The 26,541-nt window shown below is 41.7% G+C and overlaps 1 protein-coding gene across 2 annotated transcripts in view; it reads right to left on the bottom strand.

Moving 5' to 3' along the window:
* The window catches only part of ANKFY1 (ankyrin repeat and FYVE domain containing 1), a 34,576-nt gene extending 11,570 nt beyond the window's left edge, over positions 1-23,006 (bottom strand). Inside the window, exons 1-14 of one of the 2 annotated variants that reach the window (XM_072882646.1) lie at positions 22,853-23,006; positions 17,447-17,639; positions 15,752-15,870; positions 13,227-13,362; positions 11,569-11,692; positions 9,836-9,985; positions 8,740-8,905; positions 6,391-6,595; positions 5,549-5,617; positions 4,607-4,806; positions 4,074-4,171; positions 3,440-3,662; positions 2,380-2,478; positions 959-1,112 (exon numbers count right to left, since the gene is read on the bottom strand). In XM_072882646.1, the coding sequence (XP_072738747.1) occupies positions 959-1,112; positions 2,380-2,478; positions 3,440-3,662; positions 4,074-4,171; positions 4,607-4,806; positions 5,549-5,617; positions 6,391-6,595; positions 8,740-8,905; positions 9,836-9,985; positions 11,569-11,692; positions 13,227-13,362; positions 15,752-15,870; positions 17,447-17,639; positions 22,853-22,862 (1,946 nt within the window). In that variant the 5' untranslated portion in view covers positions 22,863-23,006. Of the gene's footprint in view, positions 1-958; positions 1,113-2,379; positions 2,479-3,439; positions 3,663-4,073; positions 4,172-4,606; positions 4,807-5,548; positions 5,618-6,390; positions 6,596-8,739; positions 8,906-9,835; positions 9,986-11,568; positions 11,693-13,226; positions 13,363-15,751; positions 15,871-17,446; positions 17,661-22,852 lie in introns of both variants that reach the window. The other variant, XM_072882645.1, reaches the window with a different exon arrangement.
* Positions 23,007-26,541: the final 3,535 nt, after the last annotated feature.

Raw genomic sequence — 26,541 nt, 5'->3', positions numbered from 1 at the left:
GTGTTACTACTGCATTATAAAGTTAGGCCTCGTGTTATGGTAGTTTATTGGCAAAGCCAAGAATTATCTCCCCATGCATGTATTTTTGCTGTAGTAAGACTGTATCTCTACATCCAAACAAACACACCATATTAGTTTTTCATCACAGCTGTGCAGTTTACCTTTCTTTTCCCCCTCACTTTAGTAGCAAGTGATTGATTTCTGAAATTTGAAGAGCATGTTAAGTGTTCTTAGCTGACACACTGTCATTTCCTTAAGTGCAGCCACTATTTGAACAGAGTTCCTTCAGAGAAAGCCTACTGCCACAGAAGCGAACAGCTTTGTCTGCACTGTGGTAACACTTTGAGTAACAGTCAGAAATACCAACTGTTAAATAACTGAAGTTAGAACAGCAGTATTAGGCAGCTTGTACCCATTACATCCATTACAGTGTAGCTCAAATTTCAAAGACAGCCTGTCAGTAATTTAAGCAGATAAATGTTTTGTTCAGTCTAATAACAACTTGTCTAGGAGATGCTCAGGAGGCAAGTTCTACTGGAATCTTGTTGCTGGAGCTACCAGTTTCTACCATCTAGTTTAGATGTAGCTCCATGTTTTCTACCGTCTAATTAAGAAAACATGCAGCTCCAACAAGCTGGCAAATAGATGAGACTACAGAAGTTCAGTACCATGTCTCTAGGACTTGAGAGTCTGTTACAGAGGATTCTGTTCTACCTTGACTTAAATGGCACCTCCCTCTGCAGCCTCAAGAGGAGGCACTGACCAATGGAGCTATATGTAGGTCCAAGTTCACATACGTAATCCCTCAGCCATAACTACTGCCATAAGAAGTACTAAAATGCAGAACTATGCGCAAATCATGATTTGAAGCCAACTTCAAGCCATTCTATAAAAGCAGTCATCACTACCCGCTCTTAAATACATATTCAGTTGAGTGTTGTATCAGTTAAGATCTTACCTGACATTTATATCTGCCTGATGTTCCAGCAGGAAGAGTGCACTCTTACTGTCTTGTCTCTGTATTGCTGTATGTAGTAGAGTCTGTCCGTCTGACATTGTGTCATTGATGGACGCCCCAGATCCAAGCAGCTGAGCTGCTATTGTGTGCATCCCTAAAGAGTTAAAGCTCATTAGCATTCTACCTTCAGTTCTATAAAACAGACACACTGGAGATTAATAAATAAAGCTTCAAGCTTTCAATTTTCAGCAGCTACAGTAAGAGATGCACTGAATCAATGCTAGAGCCTATTAAAATTGATATACATGAGCTAAACCAACTCATTACTCTACCCAGCTTGAATATTCATTTACAGACTTACTGAATATTGATTACTGAGCCCTTTTGGTTTTGCTTAAAGACACAAGATATGGTCTGGTATATAGCAGAGCTTTCTCATTAATCCTGGCAACTTAAATGTAGTAGAGTCCTCCTTAACCATACCTAGCCTAATCCTTCATATCACTTCAGACTTTTGTCCAACAAACATTTTAACTTTAGTATTACATTCATAAGCGATTCCCTTGAATATTACTGTACTAGATGTTTAGCTTAATTCTTCCTCCTTTATCTCAGAAGCAGAGAAGGGCAATGGTAGGGAGAAAGCTACATTTTGGTTTCCTTTCATTGGAAAGGAAAGTGAAAAGCCTGGACAGTAAAGATGTTTGTTACATATGGATGACATCTAGCACTCCTGTACAGAGCAACATCACTAAGTGTTCTGCCTCATCTCTTAAGTCCAGAGTACGAGTAGTCATCCCCCATACAGCTGCTGTTTCCAGTGTATTAGGACCATACTTAAATTGATTCGGTAGCAACCGCACCACCTTTTTCTTTTGAAAGTGTCCTGATACTGTTGAAAAGTCACTTGGCTGCAAACAAAAATATCTAGTTTTCCCCAAACCATTCCCCTCCACATTTCAGACAAGAAAGCATCTTCTGAATCAGTATTTCAAGATCCATTCCCCTTAATAGCTACTTAAAGTAGCTCACCATCCCTTTGTAAAGGTCAGCATTACTGTATTAACCAGTGTCTAGAACAGAGTTAACCATGAACAGAAACATGTTGATCTGATACAAAAACTACCAGGGAGTTCACAGTGGAACAATTCCACCCAACTGCAAGTACAGTTGTGGGCAAGAGGCTCCAGGCTACCTGCTAGTGAACAAGGGAAGCTGTAGCGCTAGAAATCTATCAGTAAGTCAGATGTGAACATTCAGTATTAGAAGCTGAAGAATCATCTAAAGCTCTCCTTGACAGCTTCTCACTAGCAGCACAAGCCAGGACATGAACACATACGTGCCGTTTTGTCTTAAAAATCTTATCCACATCATAGCTTCCACGTCTTCGTAAATTCTCATCTTGTTTTGAAGGCACATACCTGTCCAAAGAGCCAATCCCAGCACAGTCTGGTCTCTCGAGTCCTTTAGACTAAAGTCAGGAATAATTTGCAAGTTGTTGGTAGCATGAAGAGCATTAGCTAGAAAAAAGCATAAGGAGTTAGAGCACTCTTGTACTTCACCTGCAGTTGCACATTGAAAACTGCAGGAGTAGCAACGTCACATTTTGAAGTAGGCTGTTCCTTTGGCAGTCAGTTTGAAAGATCTGAGCAAGATACCTTCAGTTTCCCAGATGCAATACTACTTAGGATTCAGGCAGTATTGCCACTACTGCCTAATCTTAATACTTATACTAAAAAAAATTTCAACTTTCTAGCTAAGAGACTTAACCTGTCGCCTTTCTACCTCCATTTCCAAATAGAGTGGTGTACACAAAGTTCTGAGAATTAAGAAGGGAGGCTGTACTGCAAGACAGCAGCAGCATCCTTCTCAGCTCCCTGGGATGGAGGATATTCTCTTCCATTCACCTACTCCCTCTAAATCCCACTTATAGTAGGAGACAAAATAGGCCTTGCTTCAGCTGTCAAACTACCTTCCTACTGCTAGAAAGAAGCTGAAGTAGTGGCATTTAATAAACTGTCATCTGCTAGTATTTCAGTACTCAAGTCTCAACTCTACTACAATACTAGCATTACTCTGTACAAAATCCTCTTACTGAACGAGCTGAAGGAGGCAGAAGTCTCACTGCAGAAAGATGCCTTTATCCATATTTGATTCCAGCATTTACCTGAACCACATGCTTTGATGGGGAGAGAAAAGGGATCTCAGTTGTACAGCTAGAATACAACCTGGGGCTACGTGTTCAAGTCCATTATCTACAGTAGAGAATTTAGAAAGATTTATGGGCAAATTAATTTTCTAGTCTTAACAAGCAGATGGTTTGAGTTTAAGACTATGTTTAGCCAGTCTTAATTGCTCTACTTAAACACCATTTACAGGAAGACATGCTTTGTCAGTAGTTTGTCAAAACACAGTTTAGATGCCATCTTGACGCACCAATCCACTACAGCATCGATACAGTCTGCACCAGACAAAACCTACCTTTTTGTTCCAGGATGACTGACACCACATCTGGGTGATTGTAAGCAATAGCCATGTGAAGGGGAGTTTGCAGATAGACATTCTCTGCTGTTGGAGAAGATGCATCCTTCTGACCAAGCATTGCTTCTGCTGTCTGGATGTTTGGATTGGCTCCTTGTTGTAGAAGTTCTGCTGTCAGGTTTGCTAGGCCGTGCCTACAGGCTGTATGCAGTGGTGTTTCTCCCTTTAATAAACCAAGTACTAGGTTAACAGCTTAAGACATGAAACCCAGAGAAGTAGCTTTCAAAACTACTATGCCCACAAGAATTGGTGTGAAGATTAGTGTGAAGTCCTAGTAGTTGAAGCTCCTTAGGACTTTCAAACTACATGAGTTAGCTTATATTAAGGACTTTATTACAACAGGCACTGAGGGAAGTGTTAAAAGCATGTTGACAACTGGTGATGCTGCAAGAACAGTGCCATAAGAATGCAACAGTTGTCTGATCACTAGTAAATATCTGAAAACATGCAAAAGGCTCAGCAGGTGTTCCAACTTGCTTTAAGCTATGGTTAGCAACAAGAGCGCTCTGCTATCTTGTTTCTAAAGAGAAATAAGAAAACTTTCAGACTATAGTCTGTAGGTTTCTGCTTTTACCCATTTGTTTTGGTGGTTAACTTTTGCTCCATGAGTTGCTAGGAAGAGAGAAGCTGCCTCATTTCCTGCACCAGCTGCCCTCTGAAGCAAGCAGTTTCCTAAAGAAAAACCATGAACACTGTTAGAGTGCTATTCCAACCACACTTTGATACCAAGAAGTGTGATAGCACCTTCACCTCTACCTTACAACGCTAAAGTTTGAAGCCAACGAGGAAAATCCTACCTACTCGTAGTCCCCTTGCAATGCTGGACTGTCATGTGCACCACCATTTCGCAATTACACATTTTGAAACTGTAAAGAGGATGTTAGGACCCAGCAAGGAGTCCAGATTTTCTGTCACTTCCTGCAAGTCAAGCTCAGCTTGGGACTTGTCAGTGTTCCAGCTCTGGTTAAAGCTACTACCATCTACCATTTATTACACAGCAAATGCTGTTGAAACCTCATTCAGCTCCTCAGAGTGCAGTTAGCATTAAGCAGTTACCTTACAAGCACAAGCTTTCCACCTGCACACAAATACAAACCTCTGTTTTACCTGTTACTGTGTCTGGAGCATCTGTATTGCTGCCTCGTTGGATCAGCCTTGCTGCAAAACTGTTCTCATCAAATGAGGTTCCATTTACAACAGGGGCATCCTCAAAAGGGTTTACAGACTGATCAGACGATACAGTGATATACTGAACTGCAAGCCACAGAGCTGTGCTTCCTTCATGATCCTTCAGCTCCAAGTCTAGTCTAAAAATAAGAGTTAATGTTCCCCAATTTATACCTTAAAAAGTGGTCCCCAATGCAGCTTAGGTTTCAAGTGTCTGAACAGCTGTACTAGCTTATCTAATACCTCACTGACAACTTTTGCTTGCCAAGAAGCCTACTATAGCTCCAGTTACTTCAGAGAATTTGTGAATGCTCTGAAACAAGCAAGACACCTTTTAGTGACTACTAGATTTAAGCTCTTTGCTCCTAGGAGAGGCATGGCCCTCCCAGATTTGGGCTCCCACTAAATGTAACAAAGAGACAAATCCTCTTGTATTTGCATAAATTGTGTACAAGAACTGCAAATTCAACTACAAGGAAACCGAGTCAAATGAAGTATTCTGCTTCATCACCCTAAAGTCACCCGTATTAGCTTTAACCAGAACCCAAGCTGAACTCAAGAACGTATTCAGACATTTTAAGAGTCTTATTACTCCGTTCAGCTCCACTACAAGTGAAGTTATTGCTACATTATTTCACCTAGTCCTCTTTGAAAAACACTGAGATACAGTTTGCTTCCTCTTTACAGTAGGGCAAAAACTTACTTGGCTTCTGGCATTATTCTGGCACCTTAAGTTATGCAAAGCCTTTACACTTTTGCATCCCAAGCCTATTGCTAGCCTTATTATAAGGCAAAAAGGCACAGAAGAGTTGTTAAACCAGGTTTTCCTATCTTCACTGTACAAGGTAACCTCAATATATTTTACATTTAAGTGAGACTTACTGTTTGCACTGAAGAAGCTGACTGAATACAGGTTCATTCCTGACCACAATTGACACATGTAATGGGGTCCTGCAATTGGAGCAAAGTACAGGTACATTAGTAATAAGTGAGACACTTAAGATTTTGTCCATGGTCACCAACATGCCCCTACAGATTTATGAGGTTAACTTTTGTCTCTGCTTCCAGCAGAAGGGCACAAGCACATCTTGAAAGAAAGAGCAATCTACCCTTTTAGTGGGCATGATTCCAATTAATTTAGTAGTAAGCAACTCTTTACACTAGTGTAAGAGCTAACCTTCAAGAAAAAAGTACAAGAGCTCGACCTATCAGAATTGAGTAGCTGATATACTCCAAGCTTCTATATCATTTTATGTACTTGTTTGCCAGCCCAACCTAACCTGTAGAGCAGTTTACAGGCCCTACACTTCAGATAAACACGCTGCAGATACTGGCTCTTTGAGATAATTTCAATTTCATTGACAGGTTCAAAGAGAAGTACCTTTCAGGAATACTATTGGTCATCTTAGTTCACTTGCTTTATTGTTCAGTGATTCAATAAAGGCAAATTAATTGTGTGCCATGTGTTCCAACACAATCAACTCATCCCAGCTTTCTATAGCTGGGCTATGCTTAGTCATGACAGGGTACCATTCAGCCTGCACAGCTTTCTCCTTTGACTGCTACCCACAGGTCTCAAACTGGATTAATGAATTCACCCTTCCTGCTTCCAGTATCACCTGTGCTTTGCTGGCAGACCTGAGCAGGTTCTCAGTGGGCTGCATCTAATCACTACAGTATTACCTGTTGAACTGGTAGCAGACTTTACATCACCCAGTATTTACCTTCCTCTGTTGTCTTGCATATTTGGATTGGCTCCCGCCTGTAAGAGGGACTCTGCTATCTGTGCCATCTCTGCCATGACATCTGGCAGATGCTTCTTGGGGCTGTACGATGCCACAAGGTGCAGAGGAGTCTCCTGGTCTCCCAGTGTAGCAGCATTCACACGGGCACCGTTTTTAATGAGAAAGTTCGCAGCAAATTTATCTCCTTTTGTGAAACAAAATAAGGTTATTTATGGATACACTGGAATCCTATACACTTTATACAAGTCCAGAAAATGGATACATGTGATTTCCCTCTATACTATATAATCATTCCAATATAAGTGTCTGCTCTTAGAATGTCTTAGCAATAGGTAACTTCAAGAACACTTCACTGCAAAGTCAGGATTAAAGTACTTTATAACAACCTCTTGGAAAAAGTGTTTTGCCCAGAGGTTACATGTGACAAGTTCACACACTAGTTTATCTGTTATGGTGATACTGAGTTTTCTAGTTCCTCTATCAAGAAAAATCCACTGCTGCTTTAATGCACAATTGGACAAATTGTGAGACTAAACATACAAGCAGTTTTTGAACAAAAGGTACTATTCCAGGGTATCAGTCAAAAGTGTGTAGCTGAAGTTAGTCACCATCTGTTCAGTACTGCTACCTAAACAAGCAATAACACAGCCTTAGCTCTTGAAAGTTTAGGCCCCATTATACATAGGGTAAAGGCTTCAACAGTTAGGACCCACCACACACAGCATTCCTAAGAACCCCCTCTTGAGAACTTCTCAGAAGTCAGAGCTTAGGCCCACTTCAGTACATGAAACCTTGGACTTGAAACACCCAAGATGCAGAGGATGACTTGAGGATAGTACTAATTCCCCTTACTCCAAAGACTACTTTGAATAGACATATTCACAAGTTGCTTGTCCTAAATGCAAGGCTGGAGAACAAAGACGACTGTTTGCCTGTATAAGCAATATAGATTGCTGTATTATCTCTGCCAGCAAAAACCAAAATCCCATTTTCTGATTTCCCTATCTGACACTCCCCCCCTTTCCAGTGATCATAAGAAATAAGAATCATGTGGCAAGTTCAGACAATTTGCTTTAGCTTCATTTCCAAAACATGTGATTGTTAACAGTGATTAATTCACTGAAGCTTTGGTTACTGAAAAGCAAGCATTCATTTTCAGGGCTCTAGCTCAGACTGAAAGCAGACATTAGAACTGGAGGACAAATGCTAGTATTAAGAGCAGCCTGCTGCAATCTTTCTAGTGCTTTATAGGGCTGCAGCCATCACAACACTGACCTATGCCTAGAAGGTCTCCTACTCCTGCTGCTGAAGTTTAATTCACAGGATCAGACACCAGCATTACCCTGTTTAGATATGTAGGAGATTAAAGGAAGAAGTTGGGAGCTGTATTTTGAGCTCACAAAACTGAAACTACTTATAAGAGTCCAAAAGAACTTGCTGTTAAAAATAAACTTACACTTTTAATTTGTAGCACTACAATACCCATGAGGTCCAGTCACAGGTAAGGTTCCTGTTGTGCTTGGCCTTCTGGAACAGAGCTGCCAAAGGTCTCATTGCAGGCAACTAGTAGCACAAGGCATTCACTACAGACTTTTACCAGACTTTGGCCATAGGCCAAGATGCTGCTGCTGCTCCAAAGCCTTCAGAGTACTGTGGCCATGGTGACCAGGTCCTACCATGCTCCAGTTCTCATAAGATACATTTTCCACTCTAAGGTGGAGAACAGCTCAAGATAATAATGTAGTTGTACTCAGACTCCACTCTGATAACTATGCTACTATTCACTGGAACTTTGAAGATATTCAGGCTGTCATAGAAGCACCTCCACCTGCTCTTCATCATCTTCCAGACAGTTTTGACTCCCCTAAAACTGCTGTCCAGTAGCAAGGACCCTTGCTGTTAACCACAATCACAAAGAAGCATATGCTGCATTCAACCCAGATCTAGAAAAAGGCTTCATCTTTATTTGTGATTAGACTGTCATGCTTGATTCAACCATTTGTCAGAAAGACATCATGTTGTCAAATTAGACTATTCTCAGTATCTCCCTACATTTCTTCCTTTAGCAGACAATATTCTACTAGATTGCTTCTGGATGTTACGTAGTATAAGTTTACTTCGCCAGCCAGCAGGCTAGCTTTCAGGTCCCAAATAAGAGTGAGTTTGTTTTTAAGTTTAAAAAAAAAGAAATAGGACAAAGTTCATCGTTGATTACAATTTTCTAACTGAAGTGTCAACTACAAAGTGACACAGGAATAGACTTCGGAATATATATTCCCCACCAGGAACAGCTCCAAGTTAACAAGGCTTCATATCCTATTTACTCACCTCTTTGGATGGCTTTATGTAATAGACTCCAGCCTCTCTTGTCTGCTCTATCGACATCAGCCTTGTAGTTGACCAGTGTAGTTGCGATACTCTCCAGTCTTTGGGCAAGGGCTAGATCCAAAGCAAGGTCTCCATTGTGATCCAATTCATTGAGCTTCCCAGGAAGCTACAACACAAATTCAGTTAATTGACATTAGTCAGGGGTGCGCTCACCAGCCCAATGTTTTAACAGCCTGTTCCAAATACCACAATGTTAGACCTTCAGCTCTAATGGAAAAATGCTAGTGTTGCATTAGGTAAGTGCATCTTACACAGGAAAACAATCACAAGACTAGCATCACCGCATGCAAGTCTACCCAGAGGGCTATTCAATAAGAAAAACAAGGCTTGCAAACAGAACTCCTGTTAACTCACACGAAGCAAGACTAGTACTCTCTTAAAAGATGCTGCCTTTTATGTACAGGCACATTCAACATAGTACTAGGAAGAATTATTCAATTATTCCTTTAAGATACCTCAAATCCCAATTGGATTAGCACCTAAGGGTGCTAAGTACTGCTACTACAGTCCCAGCTTCCAATTAGGATTTGAGGCATCTTAAAGGACTAATTGAATAATTCTTGATAATTAATACTGGAATAATTCTTCCTTCCCCTTGTTGAGGGACAACTTATTTGCTAGTTGTTTAGAGTGTTCATCCAAACAGTACAAATACCTGTTACTTCAAATATTCAATGGAAGAGGGAAAGTTTTTGTTCAAAGAAACGATGCTTACTGACCTGCCATGAAGCAGCAAAGTTGGCTATTATACCATTCAATTTTAAATGTGCATAGCAATATCAAGTACTGGATTTTATTAGATACAATCTGTTGCATGCAAGATTTTCAGAATTTGACTCATAACACTTAATTATGTCTTTATGGAGCCTTTACTGCTAGACCTCCATTACATATACAGTAGCAGCTATGGCAGTGATAAACATGCAAATAAGAACTAGTAACAAAAAAATCAATAACCAGTTTCTAACTACTAGTCTGAACCTTGTTATTTGAAACACCAAATTCTAGAAGACAGATCAAGTCAGTCTCACTATACCTGTGAATCCATTTCAATAAGATACAAAAAGACTACATCTTCTCTCTCAACTTTAATAGCCTTATGCAACGGATATTCTGTCTTTGACTTGAACATTTTATACAATAACTGAGCACTCATGCTACTGAAGTCTTCTTTACGCAAGTCATCCTAGAAGCAATAAAAAAAAAAGAAAAGCATAAGCAACACTCCTATTTTATTTATAAACAAGGCATTGCACAATGTAATTATGAAGTCCACAAAACAAGTTCAGTTAAAAGCTCATTTTGATAACATCACAACAAGCAGGCACAATTCAAGATAGCCTTTTAAGATTAGGAAGAAACACTCAGGAAGTTTTACATCTTACGTCTTAGTTTCAAGATCAGTTAGTGAAATTTCTTTCCTTTTGTCTACAGACATGGAAAACTAGCGTTTTACCAGACATTACAGTAGATTAACATCTAGTCTCTAAACTAATTCTCTATCTGGACTTAAATCACAGATTAGAGTTTTCTGACAAAGATACCCATAACTATTGAAGACTGACAACTCCACAGAACTTTGAAAAATACTCTGAATAAAAGTAAACAGAAACTTAGAAGTATAAAGACCTTATGTTTGAGTTAGCGCTCATTTGACTAAACACAAACAACCTCATTTCCAGATAGAATACAACATCAAAAGTTAGGAGCCAGAAGCAGGAAAAAGGTTAAAATGGCTGACCTGCAGGTTCAGATACAATAATGGTTTTTTATATATTCACATATCAAAGCACTCCCCTCTGCTTTGGCATTAGCCAAACAGAGAAACATCCACATCTGGATGATGCACTTTAGATTTAGAATAACCCAAATCCTCACACACTAGCCTGCTGTTGACAAGTCTTATTTTAAAGGCTAATCCATTGCACAGTTAATCAAACTTTCCTCAGAATAACAGATCAGAGCAAATGAAACTTCCAAGTCAGTTGCAAGACTCCTTGCCACTCCCTCCATTACAGAAGATAATGTCTTCCCTGGCTTCCCTGGATTATTTTTAGAAGTAAAAGCAGGCCTGAGATCTGTATAGACAGGGACCAACTACGGATGAACTTCTAAACAGTTCAGAGTCCAGATTTGATAAACAATCCTCTTGCTAATTAGAATACAGTCCCTTTGGTTTGGCTCATGTTTAGGAAGGTAAGATGCTTTTTACAGTGAAGTATTTCCAATGAACAGAACAACTCCTCAGGCTATAAGCTAATTCCCGCCAGACAAAGCATTCACACCAAGATAGGCAACAAACATAACCTCTGAAGACAACAACAACAAAAAATCTTAGAGAACTAGCCATTTAATGTGCTTTGGTTCAAATGTAACTATGAATTAGCATTGTAGAGAATACCAAATCACACACAGCATCAAAAGCACATATTATAAAGATAACCAAGACAGATGGGAAGGGAAGAGTCACTCCTGCCTCAGAAGAAGCCTCTTCACTCACACCAGGGAGCAGGGCAGGCAGATTCGACAGCTTTTTATCAACACTGTTGCTCCTTACAAACATATAAGGCTTAGCATAATAGGTCACCTCAGTCACTGAAAGTCATCAGGAATCCATGTAATCCCCATCCCAACTGGAATGCTTGAATGCTAGCATACCAAGAGATACTACTGAGGTTAGACAGTACAGTAAGTTAAGCAAAATTCTACTGATTAAGTTCCTATACTCTGCAAACATTTTTCCTCTTGCTTCCTTCTGACAATACTTACCCAGTGACTAGCAATTATCTCAGCACAATAGTTCAGAAGAGTGCCAGCATTCAGCTCCTCAGCAGTCTGATAGAAACGAATGCAGTTCCTGACATTAACTAGTGACATAACTCCTTTTTCACATCTGTCAAAATAGGAAAGCCAGTGTTCAGTAGTCAGGAAAGAGCTTTACTGTAATCACTCTCCCATGCTGTAGCAGGGTCCTGTATACTCCTTTTCCTAGATGCCAGTAGAAAATGGCTTGGCCTTACTTTACTATACAGCTAAGCAGCATAAACATACTTTAATGAAAAGCCCTGTAAGACAGTTTCCATAAGAGCAGACTCTTAGAGTCCCTCTAAGCTAAGGTCCCGTGATAACCCCACACACTGCAGGAGCCTGCAAGTAGAGACAGACATGCTAGTTCTCCCAAGGGAACAAACTGCAGTTCATTCACAGTTATGAAGTGGGGAAGATGTCTATCTTTAAAAAGTACTACAGTGATCACAAGCAGCTTTTGTGTCAAAGCTAGAAAAAGGCACGCCAAATACAGCTATTTGTTTAATAAAGAGAAGGGATAAGCTTTAACAGCAGATCCACCTAATCTTTATGGGTGTGAAACTATTAGTTTGAGTTTATGGGAAGAAAATCCAAGTACCTCAAAATGAAGAAGTTAAACATGCCAGTGATCGCCAAGAAGATATTAAGACCAAAAAATGGAAATACTTGTCTCCAGGTGCAGACACCTACCAAGACATCTAATAATTACTAGTAGCTTACTGTACATGGACTTGTCACTAGACTACCATGACCAGACAACAGCTGAGGAATGTTTAGGCAGTACAACATGAAGACAGTTTCAGGCTGGTACAAAGCTTGAAGGCAGTTTTCGCATTAGCCTTACAGATGTCAACTTTTGGTCAGAAGAACTGACAGCAATTTAGTTTGCTTCACATTGAGTCACACTTAAATCATAGATTATGAGTGCCATATACCACTACAGTCCCAGACACCCCTTGGGCAAAAGATTATTATATCAAAGGGTATTTTATCTTTGACTAAATTCAAGGCTTCGAAGTTCTACAAAACTTTAAGAGGTTTCAATTTGTACATTCAGGCTTCTCACTAACTCTGCATGGTTATTTAGAGCACTCTATACATTCAAGGTAACAACCTGGCCCCTACTACAATGGTGTAATCAATCTCAAAATGACAAAGTATTGTACTGTTACATTAGCCTTCATTATGAAGAAAAGTTGCTACCAAGATGCACAGAAAAACAGCTACTTAAGTTAAAAATTTTTCACCTGTAGTATACTGCAAACTACTTGCCATTGACTCTTCCTAGCATTCTCTTTAACAATTCCTTTCTTGCAACTCTCCAGACCTTGTTACTAATATACTGATCTCTACTTCCTCTTAATGCCAAATTAAGGTTATTAGTTTGACTGGGAGAGGAACTGGAAAGTAAACATAAAAGCTATGAGAAAAACTGCTACAGTTAAACTGTAGTGCAAGGCTTCATTTCCTGTGATCAACTGAATGTCATGCTGTATTACTGAAAACCTCAAGACTTTGAAAAAGCAAAATTTTATACAATTGCCAGCAGCTATCATCTTATTTCTATTCAAACAAGGTTGAAGAGTTCAAGAAGATTCACTGTATTTACCAAGACTCACCTTTCCCTAAGCAGCTGGAGCTGAAATTTATTAGCTAGTTTCATGAGCTCTGTCAAGAAGATATCATCTTCTCTTAGCTCAAGTTCATCTGTGTAGATCCACCGCAGCATTGCCATGGTTACCTCTGGGTCAGCATCTGGTACAGGGAGCAACAGGGATTAATAAAATACCCAAAGAACAATCGCCTATTCAAGTAGTTGCTATTCCTCTGACTGTTAAAGTCACAGCTACCATGAAAAAAGATAGCCTCATTGAAACTGTACTGCTTTAGTTCAATCAAAGTGTCAAAACAGAGGCAAAACTGGTAACAATGTTGGCACCAAGCAGGAAAACCTTTTTTCCACTGGAACACTGCAGAATGCAGGGAGTCCTGTAACATCTCCTGCCTGCTACACAAGTATTGCACATTCAGAGGCCAATGATGCCCCTTTAAAGTCTTTGGTCCCTCACGTATTGCTAAATCCACATCTACATTTGACAAGCACAAACACCCTTTTCGATTTAAGAATACTTGCTCTTTTATATCATGGCCATATGTTATGAATTGTTGCATTCCAATAAAGGTACTTAAACCTTAGTAATGACTACAAAGTACTTAAACTGACTCTTTTGCACCTTTCCTAGAAATGGTTCCCACCAGTTTTAAGAAGCTGGTTAGATTTCAGGTGTTTACAACACTGATCACAAGCCTCATGTTTTTACACAGCAAGAAGACTAGAAGCCTACACCACAGGACTCGAAATACAGAAACCCAGTGGCCAGGGACCTTTGTCACCTAGTCAGAAGTATAGTGACAATCCTACTTACAAGGATGTAGATGAGAATTACTCCACAACGTATGATCAGACCAATTACAACAAAAAATACCATTCATTTAGAAAAGTAACATTAGTCCCTTAAGCTGTTTTGTCTTTAAAACAAAAACACACGTTTAAGACACTGAAATATCCATCCTAAAACTTCTCCTGTACATGGAGGGTTGCCCTAGATTATCTGCAGAGTAACAGACAGTACTTGGCATAGGAGGCAGTCTGCCTCCTAAGAAACAGCAGGTTTCAGTAAGGCAGGTATCTTTTGCCAAACTTGAAGTAATCAGAAAACCTACTTGAGCTGTAATATCAGCTCTGCCTTGGTAGAGATCAGAGTTCATTTTCCCCCTCCCAACAAGAGAGCCTGTGTTAGTCTGTCTACTCTTTTTAAAGAGCAGAAAATTCTGCAGATTACATGAACTCTAAAAACACTCAATTTTAAATGCTGCCTGTATTTTGAAGTTAGGATTCAGGCAATCTTAGCTTACAAGTTCTTAAGAGAACCTCTTAAGAAAACCCTGACAGTTTTTAGGGAACAGCTTGTTGCTTGGTACAACTATTCCATAACCTAATCCTTGTGCCATTTATCAAATTTTATAAAAAATTCAATTTTACACAGCGGAAAGTATCATTTACTAGCACTTACTTTAAGCATCATTCTATAATAGGAAGTGTTTGCATTGTTAAACATGCAAGACTACAGTAACATTTTTTATTCTCAGACTACCTTAAATGTGGAGCTAGAAACGCTATGGACTGCCACTTGCAACAAAACTACAATTAATATAAGAGCTTTTTGGTAATAATCTTCTGTTAGCATAGCACTCAATTTAAAAAATCCTTGGCATCCATTTTCTTGTGGTGGCAGAAAGATCCATAAATCTTTTTGCAAGAAAGCCTATGCTGTCTCATAAAACTAGCTTGCTGTGACTTGCTTCTTTCCAGTTTGTCTGCACTTAGGATTCATGATAAGATTAAGTGCAGAAAGTGAAGCCAATGCTTAATATTCAACATGCCAGCCAGCAAACCTGCTTAACTTCATGCCTGTTTTTATTGCTCACAAATTATTTGTGTAAGACTCTTCTACTATATGTTAAGTACAGAAGAAAAGCCTGTCAAGAGGTTCAATCTGCAGAAACACTGCCCAGTGTAAGTACATGCAAGAAACAGCTACAGCAGAACAAAATACTGTCTTGTAGAAGACTGTCTTTTAGAAAACTTCTCTTCCTCACCTATTTTTGCAAAGGTATCGAAGTGCCAAAGCAAATAACTTTTTAATAACACATCAGTATTTGTATTCATTTCCCACACACACTATGTTAACAAGAAGCAAGGTATTTCCATGACACACTTCAGAGAAATTATGCACACTACCTCAAAAAGCCCTGTCCTTAGAAAGGAAGAAGTCAAGCTCCTCCATATAGATTTGTTTTTCATTATGTTTAGTTGACTTTAGAAAAGACAAACAGGCCATCATTCTCAACCCCTGTTCATTAAAGAGAAAGAAGGTAGGTTATTGATTTAACTAGCACTAGCACCAAGTTCACAAGCGTACTACCATGTTTCAGAGACAGAGCTCCATAACTAATGGACTAAGCACCACTTTTTGCAGACAGTAGCAGTCTGAAAGGCACATAAGGAACTTTTTCCCAACAGGCTCTTTCATGAGTCATCCTAAAGACAATCTAAGCATCATACTACTAAGCAATGACTGACCTGACAGATCCAGCTCCTCTGTTGAGGCAAGGTTGGCAAGACTCCAAGTATCACTGCGTGCCGCCAAGACAAATTTGTGAGCACTGATGTGCTTGTCCCCAACCTTTATTTTCAGATCACTGATAAGAGAAAAAAAGCATATACATGTATAATGCAGGCTTCCCCTCTGCTTAGATACATATGGATTCAGCATCTCCATAGTATCTATGTCCTGGTATCCACATTTAGACTCGAGTTGTTTGAGACAAAATACATTTAATTGGTTAAGTAGAACATGTTGCCAAATGACAGAATTCTTATTTTTCTAGGGAGAAATGCAGTGAGGTATTAATATTTAAAGTGTTTGGGGTTTTTTTGTTAACCATTTTGGAATAAACTGCAAGGGAACTATTGTAGAAGATAGGAAAATCCAGCAATCTCGAGGTTAAATATTCACATTGCAGTGTCCATATTAATACTGTCAGCTAAGCACCAATGGTTTCAGGCAAGACCAGCAAGAGAACAAACAATGTTTGACAATAGTCTGAGTACAAGGCAGACTCCAAGAATCCTCTCGTTCCCAGGCGACCAGCTGTCAAGAACATTTTGATTCCATTCTGACCCCTTTAACACCAGGTTATCCTTTGTCGTTAGAAAGTACCTGCCTTGTTATTTTAAAATCCCATAGCTTGTAAATGTTCTGACTGCGTAGGTGTATTTTCCAGATCCTTTTCTAAATCAAAGCACTGCTATAAACTAAAGTGCAAAACACAGATGTTACTTAACAAAACTTGCATTAGGACTTGATTCTTTTTTCCTTTTATAACTAGACAACTACTCTACGCCTTTAAAACTCAAAAGCTGAACAGAATTGCAGTGATCCAGCTCTTCTGACATATGCTACCTAACAAATCTTTTACCCAGCATGCTATAAGTTGCCAGGCACAGAGCCTTTTCTCAGGGAGGCTCATGAAGAGTTGTTAGGGGAAGGAAATCTTAGTGAAAACTATACATTTTCCCCTTACACGACTGAACTCCTTTACTCTATTGGCATTGCTTTCAGTAATAGCAAAGAAATTGATAAGTGTCATTGCACTTTTGGAACTAAATCAGTTAAGGGATCTAGAGTTTTGAAGGTGATCCTTAATGTGCCTATGGAAAAGAAACCATTAAACCTAATTTTGTGTTGAGATTCAAAGATACAATATCATTTATATCATTAAGGCACATATATCACTGTCTAAGACCTCTTACATCATACAACCAGACAAGCCAATTTAATCAGGTTTCATTACAGACAACAGGAGTACAGAACTGGTTTCAAGGACATACCCTTTCAAGAAAGGAGAGCTTTCCAGTTGGTAGAAGACACATCGTGTAATTAATCCATCAACTAGGTATAGATCAAAATACAGTTTAAAGTTACTTCTGTTCAAAGGGAGCTTTGCTGTTGACAGTGAAGATGGTCAGTCTTCTTTAAACTTGTCTTAAATGTCAGTCTCAGAGATGAACTTCTACTTAGAGCTCTTGATTCAAGAACTGGATTCAGTACGCTACCTGATCTTAGTGTGCTCTTCCAACTGCAATTGCAACTGAGGACTCTATTCATACGAGGCAGTAGAGAAAGAATTTTCCTTGTCTAAGACTAGCACCTACTGCAGTCAATAAAGTCAAAGGTTCCTGTAATGACCCTTTCCCCAAAAGGGGATTTCTTACCTGTACTGCTCCTGCTGATAGAGTTCAGCTACAATGGCAAGAAGTCGACTGATGAAGGTGTCACTGGCATTGTCTTGGTTAGCCTGGGCAGCCAGAAGATTGCATCTCCTTTCTGTATCAGCTAGTTTCTTCTGCAGCTTTACATACTCCTGGCGAAGAAGCATCAGGTGCTTTTCCAGCTTGGCCACCTCCTCTGCAGAGGCACACAGTGTTGCTACAAGGTTGAAACACGCGCACCTTTGCACATGTGAGGGTAACTTAACCCTACAAGCACATTACACATCTAGTTTAACTATGGAACACTCCAGTAAGAGTGTCTCCTCTTCCACACTACTTGAGCATCTCACCCCCAATCCTAAACCTTTTATTTTATATCATTGCTAGCCATAAACACATCAAAAATCATCAGAACACAGTGCTAGAAGTCACAAAGAAAGTTCCCAAATCCTGTCCAGTCAGGAATACCATAAGCTTTCTAAAATCATGGGAGTCCATGACTGTGGGAATTATATGGTGGGGTAGAGGACTAACTCTTTGGTTCTTACCCATTTTTTCAGTTTAGTTAAGATGCTGTGACTTTACAGCTGAGACACCAACCACAAGTGAGCATTAGAACAGTTGCTGATGTACCATATCTACCTCAGAGTACTTAAAAGACCTGTTTAGAACTCCTCACACTCTCAGCTAAGAAACTCCTTAAGAAATGGCCAGAGTAGAAAACAGATTCTCCCCAGAATCTATGTTTTAAAGGCCAGTCAAAAATATATAAAACTCTACTTACTACTGGCACACACACATTCCTCCACTGGAGGCACTGCACTGACAAGGCATCACAACGCAGTCGGGTCCATGGTGGCTATTTCGATTCAGGAGTAGCACAGGAACAGCACCTGGGAATCTGATCCCTGACCAAGTATTTCCATCCCATTGCAGAAGCCACTTTTCCACCACACTTAAATGGTCACTCCACAACATGTTGCGGTAAGTTAGTTCACTGAACTCAACCCAGGCCACCCGTATTAAAAACCTCTACTTCACTGCTGGAAGGAAACATCTGTACAGGTGCTTAAAAACAGTCCATCTTATGAATACTTTTTTATGGATTAGTTGCACAAACTACATGTACCTATCGATCGTTGTGCTTAATTGATTATCTCCCCCCATCATTAAGTTGATTTTCCAAATACGGTACAAATCCAAAACCAGTCCTAAAATGAGAGGGGGCAGGGAGGAGAAATTTGGAAGCTAGTCAATGATTTCAAGTGGGAAAGTTCCTACAAGATTACTCCCTACCAGCCAGGAATTCATTGTTCAACAATTTTTCTCAAATATTTACTAAATGTAAGTCACTATTACAAACAATGAGAAACTGAGCTCTATTGACCAGTGTTTTTGTCTTGCTTCTGTAGAAAAGTTCAACAGCACCACTGACCTTGGCCTTGCTCCAGCACAGGTCCCCAGGGCAGAGCATCCTTCTCTAGCTGAGCTGCAGACAGAATGCCTTATTTAGTCTTTCCTCTATGGACTGCTGCAGCAAATGCTCCCTCATAAGTCTTTTAACTTAACAACTACTGTAACGGATAAACAGAAGGTAATTTACCCTATTTTACTCTTCAGTTAATACTACTTAAGCAGGTTTGGCAGCATACTTCCTTCAACAGCCTTTTATTTAGCTTCATCCTTTAAAAGTTAATAGATAGCATCTCCTTTGGGATACTTCCCTTATTCTATTGAAATATACTCTGATTTCAGAACTGTGCTCGAATACCACACCAAGCCTCAAAGAGGGTTTGAAATTCTGCTCTGGTCTGTCTTTCTATCTAAAGATAAATGCAGTTTCGGTGTTCCCAGAACGAGAAGGATAGGTTTCTTGAGTAACAGCTCCTTCCCTACTGATTCATAAGGAAGGCGTCAAGGGTGGCACAAAGCAAGCCCTACTGTTACAGCAGGGAGAGCAAAAGTCTGATAGGAGCCAAGAGTAATCACTGAAAGACACTTCGAGAACTGCGCCAAACATTAGTGTATGAACACCACCACTGTTCATACAGTGAGATTTTTAGGTGCCATACAAATTCAAATACTAGCAATAAGAAGTTGCCTGCTGAACCTCATAGCGTGTATCATCTTAAAGAAATACTGCATCCTCCAGTCAAGCAATGAGTGCGTGAAGGTGGAAATAAAGAATCAGTACCAGAAGGTAACATCTCAAATACTGTTATTTTACCAAAGTCAGCTCACTGGCTCCAAATTACTCTGAAGTCAGCAGGACACAATGCAGAACTACCTTAAACCCTCAAACAGCAGTAGCTTAAGCTTTATGCATGACCAACAGTCAAGCTTGTTACTGTTGCTTCCAGGGCAATCCAAGACAATCACTACTGGCAGTGAAAGTACCTCAAAGAACTGAAGCTTTGAGAAATCTTGTTTTCAGATTGACAACATACACTTCCTGTAACCTCAGTGAGAGGGACTGATAGGTATTTGCTTACTGTAAGAATTACAGGAGTTGTAAAATAAGCGTTTCTCTTATTCTATACAACAACATGCACCCCAGTTGTGTACTAGCTACTACTGCACACTTGCAGACAATATTTGATCTTACAGCACATTTCAGGTGCACATTCAAGACAGTCCTCAATGCCCAGTTAATCAACATTCACTGCAAGAGAGCAAAGCCTCAAGTTTTCCCTGTACACTGTTCATTTAAAGAGCTCATATTGCGCTGTTGCTTCAAAAGCAAAACCCACTCAAACTCAGGTAGAAGCATCACCTCTGTTTAAACAAGTAACCCTGGAGTTGTGGTGCTACTATTTACTGTCCTCAAATTTGGAAGGGGCTGGGGGGGTGTCATTGTACGACCACTGTATCTCTACACTGACAATCATTTTGACAGAACATGTATTATTGCCAGCCCACATTACATATGACCATTCATCTCTCTCCCAAGCATAACGTACAATTACTGCATGCATACACACATCTAATGAAGATCCTTGCATGAAGACACCAAAGAGACAGCCTTCCTGGATGATACCACTAAGTCTCTGGCTAAACTAATTCACATGCATCAGTGAACAGGATGCTTGGGTTCAGCAGAGAGGCGTACACAAAGTGACTCCCTTTCTGAGCTCATAGCCCAGGTATAGAGTTAACAGATGGCTAGACAAGAAAATAAAGGCAGTGTTTGTTAACAGATTTCTGGCAGCTAGACTAGTATCTCGTGAACTGGCAGAAGTTTATGTTCCACATCAAAGACTTTCAAGAGGACTTCAGAAAAGGCTACTATCATTTTCTCATAGGAGAAGGCACAAAAGTACTCGAGAGCAACTAGATAGCTGAATCCAAAGAGATAAGTAGGGAGGCAACAAGCAATGGGGTGACAGATAGCATGTACCAAAAACTAGAGGGAGGGCCTAGTGGAACCCATTACACTGCCCATCCCACCCATCAAGAGCAGTCACAGAAGCAATATGGATAAGCTTGTTTACTTATGAAGTGGACCTGTGTGAAGCATTTCAGAAAAATATATTATCTCCCTGACCCCTCAAGTCAGGTCCTTCATCCACTGCTCCACAGTCTAATCCCCAAGGCTGTGCCAGTTACTGCTTTCTTGTTCCTCCTCATTTTTGCACACTTATGATCTTTACCCTGACAACCATCCCAAAGTACTACAGCATACTTCCTGCTGCTCTAGACTCAAACATTAATCCAACAATTTTCACCCATGCCTGCATGTAACCTAGTATCCCAGAGGATACTCTGAGATATCTGGTATTGGTGGTACAGAACTCTTACAGAAGTTACAAAAGCAAGCTCAACTCTTGTCTTTATAAACTGTTCAATCAATTTGTAGCTAGTAATTGCAATAAACCTAATTCAGGACTTCTGCACACAGAAGCAACACTTCTGTAAGAAAAAGCACTAAGTTTCTGAGCAGATGATGAGTTTGACAAGCTCCCTTCCTTAATAAGCCTTCACTTTTCAGCTGACTCTCCAATACCATCAGTTCTTAACTAGAAAAGTGTTGGTGCAGATAGGTACTTTGTTTGAAGGGACAAAGTGAGCCCCTCCACCTAGATATCATAAGGAATTGAGTGAGGAGAGCTACAGCTCCAGCTTATTACTCCTGTTCTTGCAGGATCACTCATTGGTCATGCACTTTCTTTAGCCAAAAGATCAGAGAATTACTTGTATTAGGGAAGAATCTTTGAGAAGTACAGATGTCTGAAACAGGACTTGCATCAACTGCAGGTTCATTCTGCAGAGCAGGACCCTGAACCAGAGCCTCAGACCCTTGAGGATCTCCATGGGGAAAGTTTTACCACCTGAACACATCTCTGACATCGAATGCCCACCAGAACTGGGTCACCAAGGCTTAAAAGCAAGCCTAAGAGGCTGGACAGCTGAATATGAAACAGTGGTATTTCAGCACACAAAGTCAGGAATTGCTCTAAGGATTTATTAAACCAGCTTGACTGCAGCATCCTCTCAGCTGATGCATGCCAGGAGATCAGCATCTGCTACATCTAGTTAATCTTCCACAAGTGGTTTTAAAATTCCACCACTGTCTGAGAGTTGCACTTCAAGAGTTGAAGGCTGTGCTTTTAAGACTGGGAGTTAGAGCCTTCATTTCCTTTGTAACTTGGGGCATTTTAGCTCAGTTTGCCGACTCAGTTTCCTCCAGGGAGGAAAAGAGGAAGCTTTTGTCTTGCAGAAAGGAGTAGGACTGTAAAGAGCCAAGTGTTTTTTCAAATCCCATTACCTCAGTTAAATTAATTTTGAAAGGGTATAATTGATAGCCTCCAAGCAAAACAAAAGCAGTCTAGGAGTTCTGCAGAGCTCATCAGAGCCCAAACTGACAAAAGGACTCCCAGCAGCAAGTGACCAGGAAGGCTGCAGCACAGCCTCTCCACCTTACTCCAAGAAAAGCCGCCGCCCGCAGCGACTCCGACAGACCACGCCGGCCCTCCTCACCCCGGCAGCCTCGGGACAGGCGGCATCACCCACCGCAGCTCCCGCCTGACCGGCGAAGTGCGGGCAGGGGGTCGGCGGGATGTCCCAACGAGCTCCGCACCACCCACAGCAGCCCGGAGCCCCAGCTACCCCAAAAATGTCCCTCCTGAGGGGCAAAGGCGCCCGTGCCAGGCCCGCCCTACCCCCGGGTGTCTTAGCCCGCGGCCCCGGGCAGGGCAGAGCCCCCCCCCCCCCGCCATTTCACATACACCTCGGGGGCGGCCTGCCCCACCCGCCGCGGGCAGGGCCGACCCCGTCCCACACAGGGAAGCGGCAGGAGCCGCATGCCGGGGCTGCCGCGGCCCCCCGCGAGCGGAGAGGCCACCCCGGCCGGCAGCGCTCCCCGTGCGCCCGCGGCCCCGCCCGGCCCCTCACCCGGGCTCCCCCCCTTACCTTCCGCCATCTTGGGTCCGGCACCGCAGCTCTCGCGAGAGCCGTCGCCCGCCCCACCGCCCGAGCCCGGCGCTCTCGCGAGACCAGCGCAGCACCACCCCCCCGCTCCGGCCGCCGCCTGCTCTCAGCGGGAGCCCCGGGCACGCCGGGGCGGGGTTGGCACCGCGCCGCTTTATACCGGCGGCTCCTCCCCGCCTCAGGCAGGAACGGCCCCCTGGGAGCCGGCCGGCGGGCCCGTCCCCTCAGGAGGCGGGGGGACCCAGCGGCCCGCGGTTCTGCGCCTGAGGCGTTTCGCCCGGGAGCGGCAGGAGGCAGCCGGCGGCTGGTGTTACCCGCTCGGGGGTTTCTGTTTCCTTCTTAGCTAAGGCGTCCTGCCCGGATCATCCCGGCTGCTGCCTCGCTGTTGAACAGCGCGATGGCCGTGTTTGCAGCCAAACGCCGACGGTCAGAGGTGGAGGGCTGGGAAAGGCTGGAGAAAACCACCCGGCACCGGCGGAAAACGCACCCGGGGCCAGGGCGTGACGGCGGCCCTCGCTCCCCCTGCGGTTCGACCTGCATCGAAAGCCGCCATCCTGCACTGGCTTTAGCACACCCCACGAGCAACACATGCCTTGTTCCAGTTCCAGTACAGCTCATGGCAGTGCCAACACGGGTTTTCAATCTGATGGGGTCTCTTTAGCGCACAGCCATTACTCGTATCATCGTTACTTTGGTTCCCCACGCATACGGCTCTTGTTCCAGAGTCGACAGTCCCGGCAACTGGATCTGTGCCCGGTGGGTAAAAAGTGTGGTTGAGAGTCCAGACAGGCAATGACCAAGTAACAGTAACAGATCGTTTTCTCAAGCCATGTGTACAACACAGCTGACTCCCGACTGTTTTCATTGCTCATGATCTTTCCTGCCTAGATGCAACAGAAATACCAAAATATTCTACACTGCTCCAACAGCAATTTGTTTGCTTTAAAGAGCGAATTTCAAATAAATGTTTGAACACATTATGCACAGTATTGTTTTACAGACATAATTTTCTCCTGACTTCCCCATTAAGTGATCTTTGAAAAGTTGCTTTGCCTCATACCTTTTCTGTGCCTGTTGGATAAAACAGGGAAACCAGAACTGGGCCTAGACCTAGGAGAGCCACAGACGGCAGTTTCTAGACATATCATGAAACATGACCCGTCTCATTTTTCACAGCTCAATGACAAACGTGTACGACTTTGGTACTTAGCTAACTTACACCGTGGCTTTATGGGTGCTATTGATCATCTTGAGTAACTGTGAGGAAACAGTTATTACTGCCTGATCAGATTTAGTCTTAGTTGAATTTCTGAGCAACAACTGAGATCAGATTTCAAACTGCTGCTATGTTTTGCATCTGGGGAATCGGCAATCTCATCTTCTGTTGAGGATTTGCCTGGGCAGGAAGCCATCTTATTACAGCCTCTCTGTAAAACACAAGCACCTTCTGGTTTGGTTTGAAATCACTCGTACATGCTTCTGAAGATACGCAGAAATTGTAAGACTTGTGGTGCTCCACTGTTAGCATTGTGATGGCACTGTGCCAAGAGCAGTGCACCAGATGGTACGGACGCAATAAAAAGTCCACCCCCCATCGGCCTACCAAAAAAACCAAAATACACTTATAATCACTTCAGAATTAACGTTCTCCATTTATTGATTGTCTAGTTTCAGTAAGCATTTTCTAGGCATCACAGCAGGAAAGAATTTTACCATGACAGCTGAACAGCCCTTCAGATCTTTACAGAGATCTTCTCTGATGTGTAAGGGGCAGCATGGAGAAATATAAAAAAGGAATCAGGATGGCCATACTACTTTGATATTTATTAGAATTCCAGGCTTTGCTTTTCCTTTTCCCTCAGTGATGCAGTGTTATCTGGAAAGCAGGCCACCACGTGTTGGGGGAGAAAACAGCACAAAAACACAACCATCATTGCAAGCCTCCAGAGAACTAGAAAAAGTGTAACTGATCATCCAGTACACTGACAGCCTACATAAACCAAACTAGATACAAGATTGTGGTACAAGTGAAACTGAGTAAGAATGCTGGTTTACTTGATTCTTCAACAAGTATTCTAGTACTACTCGTATGTACTGCATCTCTTCAACAGTGTTCCTATCTTGAGGCTAAGCAGAAACTTCTAGTCATATTAGTAACTGTCATAGCCAGATCCCTTTCACATGTGGGGCAAGAACAAACAAAAAGCCAACTGCGATCACAGAGAAGTTAAATAGGCCATTTCTCTGCCTGCCAGGGGCTTTCTACAACCTGGACATTTGGCACCAGACCCTCAGCTGCCTCTCATTAATCACTGGGCATTAGCCATACCTGCAGCTTGTACATCTTAACAGTACCTCACAGTAACGCTCCTTCCTTTGGAGCATCTGGATCACATGGAATCACAAACCACCTGGGTAAGCCAAACAGAAGTGGGTTTATATTTGAGTGATTTAGAAAGAGGGGAACCAATACTGCTGTGGAATTAACAGTTCTTCCATACCACTGATGCAAGACTAACGTATCCAGGTCTACCCCTTAAAGAACAAACAAGCAGCTCTTCTGGAGAACAAATGAGAAAAATAAAGCTTTAAACTATTTTTTCAAGTTTACAGATGAGTCAGTTGTGAACGGTATGTGTTACTTAGGTAGACAAAACAGAGAACACTGTTGAACTTGCTGAAAGCAGCATGTACCAATTACCTTGAATTGCTGCCAGCTCTTTAGATACACTGCAGAAAGGGAAAAGGAAGGGCAGCCCATGGGGGAAGAAGTCCACTGCTAGGTTTAGGAAGAGTAGCTTCTTCCCAATGTTTTGTTTATGGAAAGAATGGCACTGTGCCACTGAGATCCTGCACAGTCCCAACTCTTAGGTAAGTGAAAAAGGGTAGCCAACTGGTGAGCAAGAAACCTCCTCTCAAGCAATTTTAGACAACCACTCAAACAAGAACTAAAATCAGTATTGTGTCTGGGCACTGACAGCTCTGAAGTACTGCACTCATCTGCCTGCCTACATGAGCAGGCTATCCAATTAAAAGCAAACTTAACTAATGATTTCTCAAAATAATTTGTTACCAAATATGTAAATGTGGACATTAAACACATCTATGCTTACCTAAGACACCTGTAGGAGGAAGCAATACCTTTACTTGTAAGTCACCTTATACTCACTAAATGGCTCTTTTGTACCATATGGCTGTATTGCCACTAATAAATGGCATCTCCTTCCACCCCAGCTCACCCCTCAAGAAACCTGTAATATATGCCTTTTAGTATATGCATGTTGCACAGCAACCTGAAACAAATTGCAGCCAGCTAGCAAATTAGTACTGAAGGCTTCTTATGAGGTGACTCTTTAACCCTGGAACCCTTGATTTATTAGTGGGTTACTCTCTGCTGGTAAAAGCTGTGGTAAATCTGTGACAGAGCAGAGAACAGTCAAGTAGCTGCAAGTTCCTTTATGAAGTTTCTTTGGTAGAAAGGTATTTCAGGGAGGCTTCGGAAACTCTTGTTACCAGATACTCCGAGATTAGTATTTGCTCACTGGAGGGCCAAAGATGGTTACAATAGGAAGAAAGGTGTGTGTTTTGTTTGCCTTTTAATTACTTCAAGGTTAAATACAGTATGTCAAATTCAACAAATGTTTGCTGATGTTATGTTGTTGAAGATGTTC

Source organism: Ciconia boyciana, chromosome 17 (genome assembly GCF_034638445.1).
Source record: "Ciconia boyciana chromosome 17, ASM3463844v1, whole genome shotgun sequence".
Classification (NCBI taxonomy): domain Eukaryota; kingdom Metazoa; phylum Chordata; class Aves; order Ciconiiformes; family Ciconiidae; genus Ciconia; species Ciconia boyciana.
This window is presented reverse-complemented; position numbering and strand designations above follow the sequence as displayed.